The sequence below is a fragment of the Lucilia sericata genome, unplaced genomic scaffold, assembly GCF_015586225.1.
Source record: "Lucilia sericata isolate MDLA Ls3-8-SP2 unplaced genomic scaffold, ASM1558622v1 Contig001577F_arrow, whole genome shotgun sequence".
NCBI lineage: Eukaryota > Metazoa > Arthropoda > Insecta > Diptera > Calliphoridae > Lucilia > Lucilia sericata.
In genome coordinates this window covers 1-20,333 of record NW_023995497.1, presented here as the reverse complement: position 1 = coordinate 20,333, position 20,333 = coordinate 1, and the positions used below count along the sequence as shown (strand labels likewise).

At 33.0% G+C, this 20,333-nt stretch overlaps 5 protein-coding genes across 5 annotated transcripts; 4 read left to right on the top strand and 1 right to left on the bottom strand.

Moving 5' to 3' along the window:
* Positions 1-103: 103 nt before the first annotated feature.
* On the top strand, positions 104-7,654 carry LOC119611992 (chitinase-like protein Idgf2). Its single transcript, XM_037967698.1, has 3 exons — positions 104-347; positions 6,313-6,870; positions 6,935-7,654. The coding sequence occupies exons 1-3, from the start codon at positions 242-244 to the stop codon at positions 7,585-7,587; spliced, it is 1,317 nt and encodes a 438-aa protein (XP_037823626.1). The 5' UTR covers positions 104-241; the 3' UTR covers positions 7,588-7,654.
* Positions 7,655-9,132: 1,478 nt separating this feature from the next.
* LOC119611994 (chitinase-like protein Idgf3) lies at positions 9,133-10,806 on the top strand. The gene is made up of 3 exons (XM_037967700.1): positions 9,133-9,360; positions 9,425-9,976; positions 10,039-10,806. Exons 1-3 carry the CDS (start codon positions 9,252-9,254, stop codon positions 10,695-10,697), a joined length of 1,320 nt encoding a protein of 439 aa, XP_037823628.1. The 5' UTR covers positions 9,133-9,251; the 3' UTR covers positions 10,698-10,806.
* A 2,672-nt stretch (positions 10,807-13,478) lies between these two features.
* On the top strand, positions 13,479-15,091 carry LOC119611997 (chitinase-like protein Idgf3). The gene is made up of 3 exons (XM_037967702.1): positions 13,479-13,713; positions 13,788-14,339; positions 14,404-15,091. The coding sequence occupies exons 2-3, from the start codon at positions 14,171-14,173 to the stop codon at positions 15,036-15,038; spliced, it is 804 nt and encodes a 267-aa protein (XP_037823630.1). The 5' UTR covers positions 13,479-13,713; positions 13,788-14,170; the 3' UTR covers positions 15,039-15,091.
* A 1,823-nt stretch (positions 15,092-16,914) lies between these two features.
* LOC119611999 (chitinase-like protein Idgf3) lies at positions 16,915-18,404 on the top strand. Its single transcript, XM_037967704.1, has 3 exons — positions 16,915-17,062; positions 17,124-17,681; positions 17,737-18,404. Exons 1-3 carry the CDS (start codon positions 16,954-16,956, stop codon positions 18,393-18,395), a joined length of 1,326 nt encoding a protein of 441 aa, XP_037823632.1. The 5' UTR covers positions 16,915-16,953; the 3' UTR covers positions 18,396-18,404.
* A 1,417-nt stretch (positions 18,405-19,821) lies between these two features.
* On the bottom strand, positions 19,822-20,318 carry LOC119611989 (chitinase-like protein Idgf4; the record flags this gene model as incomplete). The annotated part of the gene is given in 2 exon segments (XM_037967695.1): positions 19,822-20,066; positions 20,069-20,318. Coding segments are annotated over 2 exon segments (495 nt in total), but the record flags the coding sequence as incomplete, so codon positions are not given.
* Positions 20,319-20,333: the final 15 nt, after the last annotated feature.

The window sequence follows — 20,333 nt, the reverse complement described above, 5'->3', positions numbered from 1 at the left end:
TAAAGCTTTAACTCGAAAAGTTCTAATTGCCTATTGTTCGTTTTATGTAAATATAAAATATTTCAAGTTTTAAATGCTCCATTTAAGCTCTATTTTAATTGAAGAAATTTAGTGTCATTTAAACTTTTAGAGATTACGGTTGTTATAGCGCTTCGTATTGTCTCTTAAATATTTTTCGTAAAATTCTCGTTCCAGTGCATAATAGTATTAGTATTAACTGATCAACATAGAGAAGAACATCATGAAATTGCTAATTTTATTATCGCTAGTAGCCGGCATATATGGCGCTACTAATGGCACCGCTAATCTTATGTGTTATTATGATTCGGGCAGTTTTATACGTGAAGGTAAATTTCGAAATATTTATATTGGTTTGAAGAAATAATTATGTATTATATTGTATGTGTGGTTAAATATATATATAGTTATTAATATTATACAGTGTGTGGAAAAATTGCTATATATGTATATATAACAATATTAGATGCGATTTTACCCGGGAAAAGACTGCTTCTTTTTGAAATTCCAAGCAAGTGTTGAAATACATTTCTGTATAAGAGATGCTGATCCCATTAAAGCCGTTTTCACGTTATCATAGAGTGTTCCCAACTTTATACCAGAATCAAAAATCTGAAACCATTTATTATATATTGTTGAAAATAGTCCAAACCGGTAAAAACAATTAGTAAAGTAGCCAATTCTACCAATTATACTGGAATCTTTAAGACTGATTTAACCAAGCATGATTATCGTTCTACCGTTGAAATAGTGACGTCAAAATAAGGGACCCCTATAAATACTTTTATTCTTAATAGCTCTAATATTGGGACAAAGTTATGTGTCTCCAGTACGTCTAGCCCATAAATCTAACGGTCGAAACTAAGCAGAGTTTTAATGTCTATTAAATTATTAAGTTAATTGCCGGAAATGATTTCCGATATAAAAATTTCCTAACAATAGAAAATATTTTCACACATCTATTAACACCTACTTATATTTCTGAGTTACTATTTTAAATATAAGTTAGAAAATATAGTCGATCATGCGACTATATAATACTCTACACCACACATATACATTGTGAAGTAAGAAATATTATGAGGCTAAGCCCATGATTATGGTTATGAGTAATTATAATTACTCATGGTCCTCTTATAAGGACTGCCTAAATCACATAACTATTTATGTATGTATATTATTATTAAGATTAAATCCAATATAAATCAACATAGCTATAAAGAACGCACCATTATAGCAATTATCCCTTTGGTGTAGGGTATCATACGATCGCTCATGAGCAACTATAATTTCTTTCTTGTTATACCGTAACCACCATCAAAAAATATTGATTTTGTCATTCCGTTTGCGAAATATTGGTCATATACCCACAAAAGTATGTACATACATATATTGTGTCTCCTTATTAAGTTCTAAGACGTTCTGAGCATGTTCGTCTGTAAGACTGTTGGGACCACATGGTAGAAGCTAGGTTGAAAATTGTCACAAATATTCTCTATTGAAAAGTTTTATTTGATATTAAAAATGACCAACATCGGTCCATTTATACGCCTAGTATCCATATAAGTGGCCATTCGGAATACAGTTTAAAGAGCCATAAATAAGTCAAATGGGCAACAGTCAGGATAAAAATTAGAGATAGTCAGTAATCAACGTGGAATTATATTGCAATGTATGGCGGACAGCGCAGTAGTCAGTTAGTTAGTTAGTTAGTTAGCTAGTTAGTTAGTTAGTTAGTTAGTTAGTTAGTTAGTTAGTTAGTCAGTTAGTTAGTTAGTTAGTTAGTTAGTTAGTTAGTTAGTTAGTAGTTAGTTAGTTAGTTAGTTAGTTAGTTTTAGTTAGTAGTTAGTTAGTTAGTTAGTTAGTTAGTTAGTAGTTAGTTAGTAGTTAGTTAGTTAGTTTAGTTAGTTAGTTAGTTAGTTCGTTAGTTAGTTAGTTGTTAGTTAGTTAGTTAGTAGTTAGTTAGTTAGTTAGTAGTTAGTTAGTTAGTTAGTTAGTGTTAGTTAGTAGTTAGTTAGTTAGTTAGTTAGTTTAGTAGTTAGTTAGTAGTTAGTTAGTAGTTAGTTAGTTAGTTAGTTAGTTAGTTAGTTAGTAGAGTTAGTAGTTAGTTAGTAGTTAGTTAGTTAGTTAGTTAGTTAGTTAGTTAGTAGTTAGTTAGTTAGTTAGTTAGTTAGTTAGTTAGTTAGTTAGTTAGTTAGTTAGTTAGTTAGTTAGTTAGTAGTTAGTAGTTAGTTAGTTAGTTAGTTAGTTAGTTAGTTAGTAGTTAGTTAGTAGTTAGTTAGTTAGTTAGTTAGTTAGTTAGTTAGTAGTTAGTGTTTTTCGTTAGTTAGTTTAGTTAGTTCGTAGTTAGTTAGTTCGTGTTCGGTTCGTTTTCGTTCGTTAGTTCGTTCGTTGTCGTTCGTTGTTAGTTTCGTTCGTTCGTTCGTTCTTTCGTTCGTTCGTTCGTTCTTCGTTCTTTTTGTTCTTTCGTGTTCGTTCTCGTTCGTAGTTTTCGTTCGTTCGTTCGTTTTGTAGTTGTTTGTTGTAGTTCGGTTGTTGTTAGTTAGTTAGTAGTGTCGTTAGTTGTTCGTTGTTCGTTGTTAGTTAGTTTCGTTAGTTCGTCGTTAGTTGTTCTTTGTTCGTTTCGTAGTTAGTTCGTTAGTTAGTTGTTCGTTGTAGTTAGTAGGTAGTTCCCCCTTTTTCAGCTCTTCAAGAAATTGGCTCGCTATTTGCTCGGGGGTATTCCCCAAAAATATATTTTAAAACAAAACAAAGTCTTAATTACGTTGTAAATTTATTTACTAAAAAATATTTTCGTAATTAGTTAATATGTAGTTATTTTGCAATACTTAAAATAATGAGTAAATGTTGTATAATTAAGTAGCAATAAAGTAAAATTGCTAATTGTTAAGAAATAATAAAGTAAATTGACATTAGTTTCTAGTATAGACGTAGGGTTAGACATAGATGTTTCGGTGATCTCATTCATAGTAAATATGTGCAACGTATTTGCAAAATATTGGAACAAACTCTCAAAATTTCTGTCCACATGCCAGCCAATAGGAATTTGCTATTAATGAAGAAACTATAAAATTGTTCAATGCTATTATTATATCCGAAAGAAACATTATAAATTTTTACAAAAATTCGTTTTTTCATAGGGAATTTTTTTTAACTAAAGTTGAATTTTTTTGTCACCCACTGTAGCAAAGTATAAAATGTAGAACAAAACAAAGCATTCAATGAACTATAAATAACACAGGTCAGTAGCTTATCAATGTATTGCTTTACTTACAATATCTATACATAATACTAAAAATAAAAAAAAAATTACTTGAGACTTAAATCCACTATAAAATTCTAGAGAAATCATTTAAATAACAAAAAATCCCCCAGCCCCACAGTGCTCACTAAACAATGAAAGCGAAAACAGAATAAATAAACAAAAAAGTAAACAATTTAAATAAATACGAATAAACAAATAACAAAAAAGGTCTTTTGTGGTCGTCGGTGCTAAAATATCAACAAACTAAATAATTAAATGTTATTAAAATTTAATTGAAATTCTCATATTTCAATGAGAACATAAACACGTCGCATGGCACCTGATCAGCATTAACTACGTTTATAAAATGTTTTGAGAAAAAAAGTGTATTAAATGAGTCATGAAGTCGGAAATAAAACTTGTATCTACTTAGACTTATTTAAATTACTAAAGTATCATGTTTACTTGATTATCAACAATAAATCATGAAAAATATTAAACGCTTAAGTTGTCGCTGGAGATTGTACGAGATCATCGGAAATAATAAATAATAAATAGTTTGTGAGACAAATTAAGATGTAGTGTTTATACACGATTACATATAGAATATTCAAGTTTTTACAATGATCATGTATGAATATTTAATGGAATTTAAATGTTTAAAGTTTGTTTGTTTTTTATGGTAAGTGGGCGACAGTGTTGTCAATAATTTAGTTGACATTTGTAAAGTTTTCAATGGATTAAACCGTTAAAATGTTTTATTGCCAAATCGATCTATAAGGTTTGGCATTGGACAAAATCGGTCACATAGACAAAATGTTCTATTTTTTGGAAGCTTTGAAAATTTTGTCGGAGCTTAATGTAAGAAAATCTCCGGGTCCAGATGCCATGTCAGCTAATATTCTTAGGAAATGTTCTACCTCACTCGCACATCCAACCAATTCCTAAAAAATGGACTCCTCAAACCTCAAAAAACTACCCCTCAATTGCGATTTGCTCCACGTTCTCGAAATTTATGGAAAGTCTTTTTAACTACTACCCGGTAATTTACTTAAAAACAACCGATAGACAATATGGATTCCGAACTGCTCGTTCTACTAGAGACATAATGGCCCATGTGTGTTAACAGTGGTGTTGATCAATTCACTGCATGATAGTTGCACTCGACATTTCAACAACATTTTTTCTGCACTAATCTCTAAAGTAGTATCATTGGATTTGGAAACGAATTTTCCTTTTTACCCACCATCAAAAAATATTTGAATACATTTGAAATATTTGTCTAAGACCCATCGAAGTATACCTATATAAACAAGTTTTATTGGAACTAAAATCACTCTGTAATATTTTATACGGATCGGTCCATATCTGACCCAACCCTATCATAAAGTCCACCTCAAAAAATGACTTTAACGCTCATAATTTGCTACAAAATTCTGTAAACATTTATAAGGATCGGTCAATTATTGAACCTACCCAACCCCAAACCCAAGTTTATGAACAAAATTATCGATTTATAAAGTATAGGACCTTCAAAAATTCACATGTTTGATAGTTGAAGATGGGATAAGTTTTAATAAATATATACATATATAAAACCCAGGGCTCCGATTTCATTCAAACACTTTTTAAATTATCATAAACGACTTTCTATCTATCACCTTTAATCGAATTAATACATTCTTGGACGAATGTAATATCTGCCACTCGTATTCTTTTGTCTATGGACCTGATTCTTCTGGAGTCAATCTTGCAAGACTAAATCGTTAAATCGGGATCTAATGAGGTTTTGAACTTGGAGAAAACTAAAACGAGTTGGCTCCAATGCCTAATTTCAAAGCCCTTCACAAACGACTGCTTTTACCAAACCTCTGCATTAATGAGTCAGATAGCTTTTCGATTTTGAACACCGGTAAAATAGCCATATCTACCTAATTTCGAAGGAAACATTGATATGTTTAGGTTTTTTTTCGGGAAGTTGTATAAGATTCTTCACCGCCTTCAATCGACTTCTTATATAAGCTATATATGTACATATATCCCAACGAAAATGGTATATTATTTCCACGTATGAACTGGAGCGCTTAGCCATTACTAGAAACACCTACTTATCTAACTGTACAGATGTTGTTCAAGAGAGAACACTAATATTATATGTATACGGACCGCACACTTTTGACCGTGATTCAAGATTCTCACTTTAATCTCACTCACTTTTTATTGATTGGTACAGCGACTTAAAATAACTATCACGATCAAATTTGACAAAGCCTCACCAACATTCAAGGAGATAGATCCATATTCGAACTTATCCCGATTAGCTTCCTGCAAAAAAAATGTAGGTATCTTTAAGTTTATAGTCTAAAATAAATCGTTTTGAGATAAAATCAGACATAAAAGTTTTATTATATGATATAGGTTACACTATGACAGTCAAGTCCCCATAGAGGATTCCAAAAAATCGGTTAATGATTGTCCCCTACTATGGAACAATCTTCAAAAATCTGTTTAAATGTACTTAATCATGAAATAATGTTTATTTTTTATACAATAAATATTACTTACTCGGAACACCGATCAATTTTTATTGGATCCATAAAACGGCATGATATAAATCTTCACAAATTTGTTAGATTCATTTGCGACTCAAGATTATACTTCACAATTTATATTTTCAGTTAAACGAAATGTACTACTAAATTTTGACTTGGCTATGCATATGGGTAAATATTTCTAAAAGAAAAGTATGTCCAATTTGCACCCATTTCTTAAATTTACTTAAACATTAAGCCAACATTAGGGCCACGGTTTTTCATGATATTAATCGCATGCTGTTTAAATTTTATCTAACAATAATGAAATACCTGAAATCTATAAAAACGATACGTTAGCCTCACAGTTATTTACTTTGTGATGTCACACCGACTTGCGTTATATTTATATGTTTTCAACCTTAATTTATCATATTAAAAGGTGTTAATTAATATGTTTTATTAAAAAATCGAATTCATTACTTCACCTCCTCTGTTTCGCTCTTCTCTTCCAAACAGGTTTGGGCAAGCTATTAAATCCCGATCTAGAACTTGCTCTACAATTCTGTTCTCACTTGGTTTATGGTTCATTGGGTATCAAACCTGATCTCTACCAGGTCTACAGTTTACATGAAGATTTAGATGTACATAGACATCAGTTTTCCGAAATAACATCTCTAAAAAGGAAATATCCTCATTTGAAGATATTACTCAGTATTGGTGGCGATAAAGACATAGATCCCGATCATCCTAATAAATATATTGAATTGTTAGAGGGTGAACGTGTCAAACAGACCGCCTTTATTAATACCGCCTATTCGATGGTACGCTCTTATGGCTTTGATGGTATCGATTTAGCCTTCCAGTTTCCAAAAAATAAACCGCGCAAAGTTCATTCCGATATTGGTTCCATCTGGAAAAAGTTTAAGAAAGTCTTTACTGGAGACTTTATTGTGGATCCCAATGCTGATATGCACAAGGAGCAGTTTACTACTTTAGTGCGTGATTTGAGAAATGCCTTGAAACCCGATGGTTTGATGTTGACCCTAACTGTACTTCCTAATGTTAACTCGACTTGTAAGCTTTATTACTTAATATTAAAAAATATATAAATCATAATTAATTTATCTGTTTATTTTAGGGTACTTTGATGTCCCTGCTGTTTCCAGTTTGGTTGACTATGTCAATTTGGCTGCCTTTGATTTCCTTACACCTGAACGCAATCCCCAAGAAGCCGATTTTACTGCTCCATTATATGAACTCTACGATCAAAATCGTTTACCTCACTATAATGCCGATTATCAAGTATCTTACTGGTTACAAAATCAATGTCCTGCTCATAAAATTATTTTGGGTATGACTACTTATGGTCGTGCGTGGAAGCTAACTTCTGATTCCGGCTCTACTGGTGTGCCCGTTGTGCCCAAAACTGAAGGTCCCGCTGAGGCTGGCATGCAAAGTCAAACTCCTGGTCTTCTAAGTTGGCCAGAAATTTGTGCTAAATTACCCAATCCTGCCAATGCTTTCCTTAAGGGTGCCGATGCTCCTCTTAGACGTGTTAGTGATCCCACCAAACGTTACGGCACTTACGCTTATCGTCCAGCTGATGATAATGGTGAACATGGCATTTGGATCAGTTATGAAGATCCCGATTCCGCTTCGAATAAGGCCAGTTATGTTAGATCTAAAGGTTTGGGTGGCCTGTCTTTGTTTGATTTAAGTTATGATGACTTCCGTGGTCTGTGCACCGGTGATAAATATCCTTTATTGAGGGCGGCCAAATATCGTTTGTAATTGTTTAATTATTTTGAAGTTTATTTGAAAAGAAGGACTAAATAAAGTAAAAGATTTTATTACATTATTTAACTTGTTATTGCTTTTTGAACTCAGTCGGCGAATTATGGATTATGACAATACTAGACTTGGCTAGGACTAGACTAGGACTAGACTAGGACTAGACTAGGACTAGACTAAGACTAGACAAGGACTAGACTAGGACTAGACTAGGACTAGACAAAGACTAGACAAAGACTAGACAAAGACTAGACAAAGACTAGACTAGGACTAGACTAAGACTAGACTAGGACTAGACTATGACTAGACTATGACTAGACTATGACTATGACTAACTATGACTAGACTATGACTAGACTATGACTAGACTATGACTAGACTATGACTATGACTAGACTATGACTAGACTATACTAGACTAGACTATGACTAGACTATGACTAGACTATGACTAGACTATGACTAGACTATGACTAGACTATGACTAGACTATGACTAGACTATGACTAGACTATGACTAGACTATGACTAGACTATGACTAGACTATGACTAGACTATGACTAGACTATGACTAGACTATGACTAGACTATGACTAGACTATGACTAGACTATCGACTAGACTAGGCTAGACTATGACTAGACTATGACTAGACTATGACTAGACTATGACTAGACTATGACTAGACTATGACTAGACTATGACTAGACTATGACTAGACTATGACTAGACTATGACTAGACTATGACTAGACTATGACTAGACTATGACTAGACTATGACTAGACTATGACTAGACTATGACTAGACTATGACTAGACTATGACTAGACTATGACTAGACTATGACTAGACTATGACTAGACTATGACTAGACTATGACTAGACTATGACTAGACTATGACTAGACTATGACTAGACTATGACTAGACTATGACTAGACTATGACTAGACTATGACTAGACTATGACTAGACTATAGCTTTGCTGTGATAAAATGCCTTGCAGATTTCCGTAACAAAATTTTTTCGTCGTAAATGTTCTTTGTTTGAATATTTATAATTTTATGAGTCCGCGCGTTTTGACAATTACAATATTTAATTAGCAATAATTAATAAACAATTTGTTTTTGTTTATATTTCTAATATATATTTTGTTTAGTATTCTTTGGATAAAATCAATTGATAAACATGTTTTTATTGCATCCAAAAATGATCGATAATACAGATATTTGAATTATTGAACGTGTTTGGTGATTTACATTTATGTGTGAGTGTCATTCGTGCGAATGAAGCTTTTGCTCTCTGAGTTTAATTGTCGCAAAAAGCTCAGCTTACAATTAAAATTCTCCCAAAGTGTGAATTTGTTTGTTTATTTATTTAAATCCATTTCAATTGTCTACACACATAAACCACAACAAATCTTTTGTATTCTCATAGAAAATCCCCTTTCAAACCCCCTCTTAGCCCATTTTAACAAACGTTTGACCTCATAGAAATCAAAACACAGAATTTTAATATATAAAATACTGATAAGTTCTCATATAAACTAGACATCGTTGACTTACAATCACAATATTTAATTCAGTTTTAGTTAAACCGTGAATGAATTCACAACGTGATCTACAATTGAACGCAATACACAGTGAGTGAGTCAGATTAGAAGACAATGAAATTTTGTTTAAGTTTGCTTTTGGCACTGGCCGTGTGTCAGCTGACACTGGCTGCTGGCCCCAATATGGTTTGCTTTTATGATGCATCCAGTGTGGACAGAGATGGTAAATAAATATAAATATAACTCTTTCAAAAGTCAGTGATTAATGACTAAATGTACATTTTCAGGTTTGGCTAAGTTTTCAACGGCAGACTTTGATATTGCTTTACAATTTTGCACCCATTTAATCTACGGTTATGCTGGTATTAATTCCGAGAATTTCCATTTAAAAAGTTTAAATACCCAACGTGACCTGCAGAGACGTCACTTTGCTACTATAACTGATATGAAAGAGAAATTCCCTCATATTAAATTCTTGTTGAGTGTTGGAGGCGATAAAGATTTCGAAAATCCTGACAAATATGTACAACTATTGGAGGGCGGCGCCGAGAAGCACAGGGCTTTCGCTGAATCAGCTCGTGAACTATTGCGTAGTTATAATTTTGATGGTTTGGACTTAGCCTTCCAATTGCCACGCAATAAACCTCGTAAGGTACACTCTGGAGCCGGTAGTGCTTGGAAATCTTTTAAGAAACTTTTTACTGGTGACTTTGTTGTCGATGAGAAGGCCGATGAACATAAAGAGCAGTTTACCAATTTTGTGGGCACTTTAAAATCTATATTTAGTCCAAATAATCTCATGATCTCTTTAACCGTTTTACCAAACGTTAATTCTACATGTAAGTATTCAAAATTTTTAATATTTAATACTTTTAATATAATGATAAAATCTTTCTTTTAGGGTACTTCAATGCTGCTGCTTTGGAAAGCCACTTAGACTTTGTTAATTTGGCTGCTTTCGATTTTACTACACCCACACGCAATCCCGAGGAAGCTGACTATACCGCTCCTCTTTATCCCATACCTTTAGAGGGTAATCGCCAGCCTCATTACAATGTTGATTTCCAAGTTGATCATTGGATTTCTCAACGTTTCCCTCATAATAAAATCAATGTTGGCGTTGCTAGCTATGGTCGAGCTTGGAAAATGACATCAGATTCTAATGCTAATGGTTTCCCTATTGTGTCGGACACCAATGGTGCTGCTGATCCCGGACCACAAACTCTACAAGGTGGCCTTTTGGACTGGGCTGAGGTTTGCTTGAAATTACCTAACCCCACTAATGTTGGTAAATCTGGCGCTGATGCTCCTTTGCGCCGTGTTGCTGATCCTACCAAGAAATACGGTACTTATGCCTTCCGTCCTGCCGATGAGAATGGTGAACATGGCATTTGGGTCAGTTATGAAGATCCTGATACTGCTTCTACAAAGGCAGCCTATGTTAAGACTCGCGGTTTAGGCGGTGTGGCCTTGTTCGATTTGAGTCTGGATGATTTTAATGGCCAGTGTACGGGTGATAAATTCCCCATGTTAAGAGCCATGAAATATAGATTGTTGTAGATGTTTTTTTGTTATTAACTAAATATTTTTTATAATTAACTCATATTAAAATATATATCACGTAAAATGTGAGCCAAAATCTAAAGCTTAAAGCTTTCGTTAAAAATTATGAAAAAAATTGTAATATAATTTATGAACAAATAATTTTTTAATAAGAATTAAATATAATTTCTTGGAATTAACTAAGAAAAGTTTTTATACTTAACAAAAACTTGTTAATAATTTGTTAACAAAACCTTACTAATAAAATTGTTTTTGTAATGATATTTACAAGCTTTTATTTTTTGCTCTTTTTTAAGTTTATCAAGTCAGCAAGGTTCAGTATGTGTAACAGAATTTAGAAAAAAATTCCGTAGTTCCAATAGTCTGAAATTCGCCAAGTATGAAGAAAACTTTAGCAATATTATCGCAGCGGAAACTTGCTAATGATTTGTACTTATACCAGAATTTACTTTTCAATGACTTCTATATACCGTATGCATTACTTTTAAGTAGCCTGGTAATTGTGTTCAGTTTTGCCATTGGCTGGAAGGAACATTTTACAGAGCTTTTAACTCATTACTTTTCCATGCAAGGTTATGCTGGGTACAATTCCTAAACCCAATAAAGAGTGATATATTACAGATAGAGCTAACAAACTAACTAACTAACTAACTAACTAACTAACTAACTAACTAACTAACTAACTAACTAACTAACTAACTAACTAACTAACTAACTAACTAACTAACTAACTAACTAACTAACTACTAACTAACTAACTAACTAACTAACTAACTAACTAACTAACTAACTAACTAACTAACTAACTAACTAACTAACTAACTAACTAACTAACTAACTAACTAACTAACTAACTAACTAACTAACTAACTAACTACTAACTAACTAACTAACTAACTAACTAACTAACTAACTAACTAACTAACTAACTAACTAACTAACTAACTAACTAACTAACTAACTAACTAACTACTAACTAACTAACTAACTAACTAACTAACTAACTAACTAACTAACTAACTAACTAACTAACTAACTAACTACTAACTAACTAACTAACTTACTAACTAACTAACTAACTACTAACTAACTAACTACTAACTAACTAACTAACTAACTACTAACTAACTAACTAACTAACTAACTAACTAACTAACTAACTAACTAACTAACTACTAACTAACTAACTAACTAACTAACTAACTAACTAACTACTAACTACTAACTACTAACTAACTAACTAACTAACTAACTAACTACTAACTAACTACTAACTAACGAACTAACTAACTAACTAACTAACTAACTAACTAACTAACTAACTAACTAACTAACTAACTAACTAACTTACTAACTAACTAACTAACTAACTAACTAACTAACTAACTAACTAACTACTAACTAACTAACTAACTACTAACTAACTAACTAACTAACTAACGTACTAACTAACTAACTAACTAACTAACTAACTTACTCGAAACTAAACTAACTAACTAACTACTAACCTAAAACTAACTAACTAACGAACTAACTAACCTAACTAACTAAACGAACTAACTAACTAACTAACTAACTAACTAACTAATAACTAACTAACTAACTAACTAACTAACACAAACTAACTTTCAGAGTCGTGGCAAGCGTACCATTTTCTTATCATAGTAGTGCAGGAGCGTCATTAATGACTCTAATGTGGTAAAAACTTATTAAAGACGTTGGTAAGGTATATATCATATTAAGTATATGTAAGTCTAGTGTGGCCTTCGGAGGGCTAGTTGTTACTGTTCTAGTCTGTTAGGCCGGAGGTGGTGGGAATCGAACCCCCTCCGGGAAAAAGAGACACTATGGGAGTCAAGGATGTCCCGTGGACAACTTTTTTTGAAGGAATACCTCTCAAACGATGCGTATTAATGTAATAAATACGAGAAAAATAAAACAAAAAAAGTTCCCTACCAGCGATTGAAAATCTTGATCTCAGTACAATATGCTCAAAAAATATTTTCTGCAATCTTTTCGAAATGGGTTTCAAAAATTCCATAATTTTGAGCTTATGGCGGCAAAAATAATTAAAATTTTTGTTACACTATTCCTAGTTTGCAAAACGACTATTAGTGTATTATGAGGGGTATATAAATTTCAAAATAATCTAAAAATAATTAGAGAATTAATAATTCTCTAAAAAGTACGGCAATTTTGACACCTATTTCAATTACAAGCGAAAGCCAACTCAAAATCATTTAATGGGTCAAAAATACTCTACAAAAATTTTAAAATTTGTTTTCTCGTAATCAGCTCAAAATTATGAAATTTTTGAGACCCATTTCAAAATAATCGAAAATACTTTATTTTTCACAAATTATACTGAGGTCAGGATTTTCAATAGCTGGTAGGGAACTAAGGACCATTCGAAAACAAATATATTTTATTTTTCTGGTGTTCAGTACATTAATACGCATCGATTGAGAGGTATTCCTACATGAAATTCTTAAAAAGGCTGTTCCTCGGGACACTCTAATATACATCCTCCTTTCAAACTAACTAACTGAGTCCCGAGTACTACATTTTAGTTTTTCCGTCAAATATTTGCCAAGTGTGAACGTGCGTGCTATTTTAACCACATATCTACATCTACATAATATTTGTAAAATAAGTTCAAAAAAGAGATATCTTTAAAACTTAACTCTCCAAAAGCTCTGCCTTATTTCTAAAAATATTTAGCTTTTAACTGGCTAAGTATTAATCAGATAATTACTACATATATTTCATATGTGTGACCTGTAGCCAAAAAAAAACTGATAAGACATTTTGCTAATTGACTACAAAACTTTCGGAAAGAGATTCAAAACGATTTAGTTTTCATTCAAACCAAGTGAGAAGAACAACATTTGGGAAATTGACGCAATGAAATTATTTTTTAATTTAAGTTTGACACTAATATTGTGTCATTTGGCAAATGCTTTGGGGCCATACACCGTATGTTTCTACGATGCTAACGGTGTGGGAAGAGAAGGTAAACAAATGGAAATACCACTAATTGATTTTAATTTTTATGAGTTAATAAGTTTTAATTTGATTTTCTCTTAGGTTAAGCCAAATTCTCTCTTAACGATTTAGAAACAGCTTTAAATTTTTGCACTCATTTGGTGTATGGTTATGTGGGTCTTAATCCAGAAACTTTCCGTTTGGCTTCCCTAAATAATGACCGTGATGTTAAGAGCAGACATTTCCTTAAGGTTACCGATTTAAAGGAAAAGTATCCGTATGTTAAATTTTTATTAAGTGTTGGTGGTGACAAAGATCTGGGGGGTTCTGAGAAGTACATACAACTGTTGGAGGGCGACCAAGAAAAACAACAAAATTTCATTGATTCTGCTAAGTATTTGGTGCGTAGTTTAAACTTTGATGGCTTAGATTTGGCATTCCAATTGCCACAAAACAAAGCACGCAAGGTTCACTCTTCTTTGGGCATGGCTTGGAAATCTACCAAGAAACTATTTACCGGTGACTTTGTAGTCGATAAACAGGCCGATGAACATAAGCAGCAATTAACTGAATTGGTGAAAAAGCTTAAGACCTCATTTGCTGAAAATGATTTGTTATTGAGTTTAACCGTTTTGCCAAATGTCAATTCATCATGTAAGTTTAAATAAAGAAAATTACTTGTATTTCTTAACTTCTAATAAATGTCTCTTATCAACAGGGTATTTTAATGTTCCCGCCTTAATTAATCAAGTAGACTTCGTTAATCTGGCTGCCTTTGATTTCACCACTCCCGAACGTAATCCTTATGAGGCAGACTATACGGCACCATTGTATGCTCCCACTTTAGAGGGCAACCGTTTGTCTCACTACAATGTTGATTATCAAGTTGAGCATTGGACTTCCCAACGATTCCCCAAGACTAAAATCAATGTAGGTATTGCTACTTATGGTCGTGCCTGGAAAATGACTTTGGATTCTAAATCGGAAGGTTATCCTATCATACCCTCAACTGATGGTGCTGCTGAGGCCGGCCCGCAAACTAAAGTATCTGGCCTTTTAAGCTGGCCAGAGATTTGTTTAAAATTACAACCCAAAGCTCAGTATTCTCTGCGCCGTTTTGCCGATCCCACTAAAAAACATGGTACTTATGCCTTCCGTGCTGCCGATGAGAATGGTGAACATGGTACTTGGGTTAGTTATGATGATCCTGAGGTAGCAGCTACTAAAGCAGCTTATGTTATGTCCAAGGGTTTGGGCGGTGTGGCTTTATTTGATTTAACTCTGAATGATTTTCGTGGTCAGTGTACTGGTGATCAGTTTCCTATTTTAAGGGCTATTAAGTATAAGTTGTAAAAGTTAAAAAAAAAATATAAATTTTTAATTAATAAACTTTAAAATAATATACAATTTTACTTTGAGCATTTCCAGTTTATCCATCGAATCTGAACTTCATGGTCACAGAGTCCATCTATCGACATAAAATGTATAATCCAACTCAAACCTGTAACGTGTATGTTACAAACCTGTATCGTTAGCCTAGTTCTTTTCAGAAAATTTTACCGGAGAGGCAAAGAAGCGTAATAACTTTTCATTCAGAGATCCTAGTCGGTCCTAGTAACGTGTAAGTTAGCCTAGTACCAAGTCCTTTTCAGAAAATTTGACAGGAAAAGGAAAGAAACGTAATAACTTTTCAGTCAGAGATCCTTGCACCATTGTGAGTCATTATTTGGCAGCCAAAGTAATTAAAGTTGTTGACTTCCGAAATAACCTTGCATTAAGCATCATGGATTTGGTCTTATTTGATACTTTTCAGCGATTGTCTTTATTTTACTTTGCATATAGTTCTGTCTTGAGGAAATCAACGCGATATCTTCAGCATACGATAAATCTATCACAAATTCTCTGATGATTTAAACGGTTAAAGGCCTTCTCGAAATCAACAACTTCTAATTTATTATACCCTACACCACTTTAGTGGGGAGGGTATATTGGATTTGTGCTGATGTTTGTAACATACAAAAATATTCGTCCTAGACCCACCTTAAAGTATACCAATCGGCTTAGAATCGTTTTCTGAGTCGATTAAGCTATGTCCGTCCGTCCGTCCGTCTGGCTGGCTGTCCATGTAAACTTTGTGCGCAAGGTACAGGTCGCAATTTGCAAGATTATTGGATGAAATTTGGCACGCACGTTTTATTTGACCCAAGGACGATGCCTATTGAAAATGGTTAAAATCGGTCCATTCACCTAGCCCCCATAGAACAGAACCCCCCGAAAAGGGCTTTTGAGCTCATAATTATGATAAATATACAGACATATCGATAAAATGCGGCACAACTATGTTTTACAGAAGCTCCCATACAAAGTCCCCTTCAGAAAAGTACTTGAATGTCCCAAATTAACTTATAAACACAAAGATGAAATTTAGCACAATAAAATATTATGTAAATATAAATATATTCACAAAATTTTATCGGGCTTGGTCCATATTTGCCCCTAGCCCCCATATAAAGCCTCTTTCAGAAAATTAGTTTTTCATACATAAATTGCTTAAATGTATCGGAACAAGGGAATATTGAAGATAAATGCTTTATTATGAAAAATAAATCACATTTAATATTCATAACTGGTGTAGGGTATCATATGGTAGGCCACGCCCGACTATACTTTCTTACTTGTTGTTGATTGAACTCGTTAATTTCTTCCATACATAAAGATTGTGGTCTGAACTTTGCTTGTTAGCTTCGAACTGGACCGATATCCGGTCCAGGATAATATATTTGATAACGCTTTACAATATCCAAATTATGTATATCATATTTTGTATTAGTAGTCACAGTTTTGTGACAATAGGAAGAGCAGATGTCGAAGTACCGACCGAATATAGCCTAATACCTATTCCAATAGTTAGACCTCCCACTCCCGAATCTCCCAGGCAACTTCGACCCAATTTTAACTGTAAACCTTGACAGTAAAAATTATCGTTCAGCAATCAAGTCTAGAATATTATCGTTTATAAGTCACGTACTAAGGCATTGTTTGAGCGAGATTAATCAGCATTACCAAAAATTTCTCTTTATAATAATTAGCGACAAATGAGATAATGATCAACTCAGAAAATAATTAATCGTTCTAAAGGCAAACAACTGAAACTGATAAGTTTTGATTTCAAACTTAAGAGCACATTTTATAAACAAATAAAAACAAACAAATCAGTATAATTTTTAAAGTCCAAGACAAGAAACACATTTCTGTATAGAAATATAAAATGAAATTTTATTTAATATTATATATAACACTACTATTGGGACATATAACGCTGGCGGTACAACAAAATATTATTTGTTACTACGATGCTGTCAGTCAGGATAGACAAGGTATTTCTTAAATTTTAACTAACAAATATTGAAAAAAACTAAATAGTTTTTTATATATCAGGTTTTGCCCAATTTACTTTAGAGGATTTAGAGAAATCACTAGAATTTTGTACTCATGTCGTTTACGGTTATGCCGGTATCAATGCACAAACTTTGCAAATGACCAGCCTCAATACACAACGTGATATCGAAGGGCGTCACTTTACGGAAGTTACCGCTTTAAAGGAAAAGTACCCGCACATTAAATTTCTACTCAGTTTGGGTGGAGATAAAGATATTGGTCTTGATTTGAATAATAAATATATGGAGCTATTAGAAGCTGGTTCTGATACACAGAAGTCGTTTATAGAATCTGTTTTGTATTTGTTGCGCAGTTATAAATTTGATGGTCTCGATTTGGCATATCAGTTTCCGCGTAATAATTATTATGGTAAAGTAATAATTGATGCCCCCTGGAAGTCATTAAAGAAATTATTTATAAAGAAATTTAATGAAACCGAAACTAAAGTAGATGATCATAAAACTCAATTCTCAATGTTGGTACAGAACCTTAGAAACGCTTTAAAGCCACATGATCTAATGTTAAGCTTGACCGTGCTGCCAAATGTAAATGCTTCTCGTAAGTTACTGCATTCTATCTATAACATAACCCTAATTTTATTTTTTCTTTACAGATTTTTTTAATGCTTCAGCTTTAATACCCCATTTGGATTTCATTAATTTACAAACTTTTGATTTTACCACACCCGAGTTAACACCCTCTGAGGCCACCTATACAGCTCCCTTATATTCTGTACCTCTACAGGGTACTCGTAATGTTCAGCACAGTGTTGACTATCAGGTTAACTATTGGCTGGCCCAGCGTATATCCCATAATAAGATAAATGTCGGTATTGCTGCTTATGGTCGTGCTTGGAAAATGACTACCGATTCTAAGACAAATGGTTTTCCCAAAGTGTTAGCTACTAATGGTCCTGCTTCAGCTGGTTATATAACAAAACTTCCCGGTGTCTTAACTTGGCCCGAAATTTGCCCTATGCTGCCAAATATGCTTAATGTCAATAAAAGCGGTCCTCATGCTCCATTACTTAATGTCTTAGATCCTCATAAGGATTTTGTCACATATGCTTTTCGTCCGGCCGATGAGAATGGTGAATACGGCATGTGGGTTAGTTATGATGATCCCAGAATAGTGGCCATTAAGGCAGCTTATGTTAAACGTCGCCATTTGGGTGGTATTGCTTTATATGATGTGAGTCTCGATGACTTTCATGGTCTTTGTAATGGTGATACATTTCCGATGTTGAGATACATTAAATATACATTTTTATGAAAATAAGTATTTAAAGATCACTTTTGTAATTTGTTTTTAATAATGAAGGGTTAACAGAATCGAAAAATGTAGAATTTAGAACATATGAGCCCATATTCATCCATATCCAGGCATTAACAGCTAAGATAAATTTACCATATACCGATGGTTCGTAAAAGGAACATTCAATCGAGAAAGCCTATAACCAGTATTACAAAATTTCGGTATTAATATAACAGAAAAGACGTTGAAGACCTTATTTGGGAGCAATGACCAATAATGGACCGATCCGAAAAAATTATTTATTATTCAAGTCGAATTTTATCCTAATAGCTTTATTCATCATGTTTTTAAGTGTTTTTCGGAAGTAGACCTTATATGGGAGCTATGACAAATTATGGACTGATCCGGAAAAGGTGATTTATTATTCAAGTCGAATTTTATCCCGGTAGCTTATTTTATCAATGAAATATGTATGTGCTTTTAAGTGATTTTCGAAGGTGGTCTTTATAACCAATTGTGGACTGATCTGCTTTATAGTGATTTTCGAAAGTGGACCTTATGTGGGAGATATGACCAATTATGGACCGATCCAGAAAAATTGCACATAGTGAATCATATATATACTCAAAACATATCCATGTCAATTTTATCCAGATAGTTTTTTGGAACAATGAAATATTTGCTTTTAAGTGTTTTTCGAAAGTATATGTGAACTATGACCAATTGTGAACTGATCTTGGAAATATTTCACTGAATGAAATTTCATTTAGCTTGATCTGAATTTTATCTCGTTAGCTTCTTTCATCAAGGAAATATGTGCTTTTAAGTGATACGGAAGGGGATCTTATATGGAGATATGGCCAAATATAGTGATTTATGTACATATATTTAAAACTTATCCGTGTCGAATTTTATACCGCAAAGTGACCAGTTGTGGTCTGATCCAGGACAAAAATTTTACTGAATGATTTATATATGTATGTATAATGTATGTATATATATATATATATATATATACTACCAAGTGAACATTTTGTTCCAGGGCCATGCGGAGATCATTTGTTCCTATAATGCTATAAACTATTGTATTACGGAACCATATTTTACAAGAATTTTCCAATATCATATCTTGACGGGTTCTTTTGAATCACCTTTCTTAATTGTTTAACTATTTCCAAGTTTACACTAACTTTGTCTATTCCATAATCTCCTACTATCTATACAAAGCGACCCTCTGAAATCAAATAATGAGCAGAAAGACTATGGGTCTTATTCATAAAATTTTATCAAATGTTCATACAAAATTTGAGCTATAAACTTTTGATAAATCTTTATGAATAAGACCCTAAATATTTTATAGATAAATATGGGATTTATTCAATTAAACACATGGTAAATACGAAAACTATATTAAAAACAATAATTTATTTAATTTTACAGTTTTTTAAGATAATGTTCTAGTCAATCTATATCTAATGGTAAATTTTTCACCTCTTCACTCACCATGTATATCATCTAAACTCAAATCGATTAAGCCCATACCACCTAAATTATGATGTCGAATAAAATCTGCCTTCACTCCAGCCGTCTTAAAGTTCTCGTAACTAATCCAAATACCAAAATTACCTTTACTTTTATTGGCTGGACGAAAAGCGTAAACAGATTTTACTTTGAGAACAGTTACTTTTTTAACTTAGAATCACGTATTTTTTCACATATCTCAGGATATGATAGAAAACCGGGAGTATATGTATGAGGACCAGCGGCAGCAGGACCATCGGTAAAGTAAACTGGGGGCACACCATTGCTATTCGAGTTTTTGTTCATTTTCCAAGAACGACCGTAAGCAGCAATGCCAATAACTATTTTGTATCGGTGAACCTTTTGCGAATGCCAAAATCTATAAAAATCTTCAATATTTCGCAAAGACAAATCAGGATTATGTAGAAGTGTTGA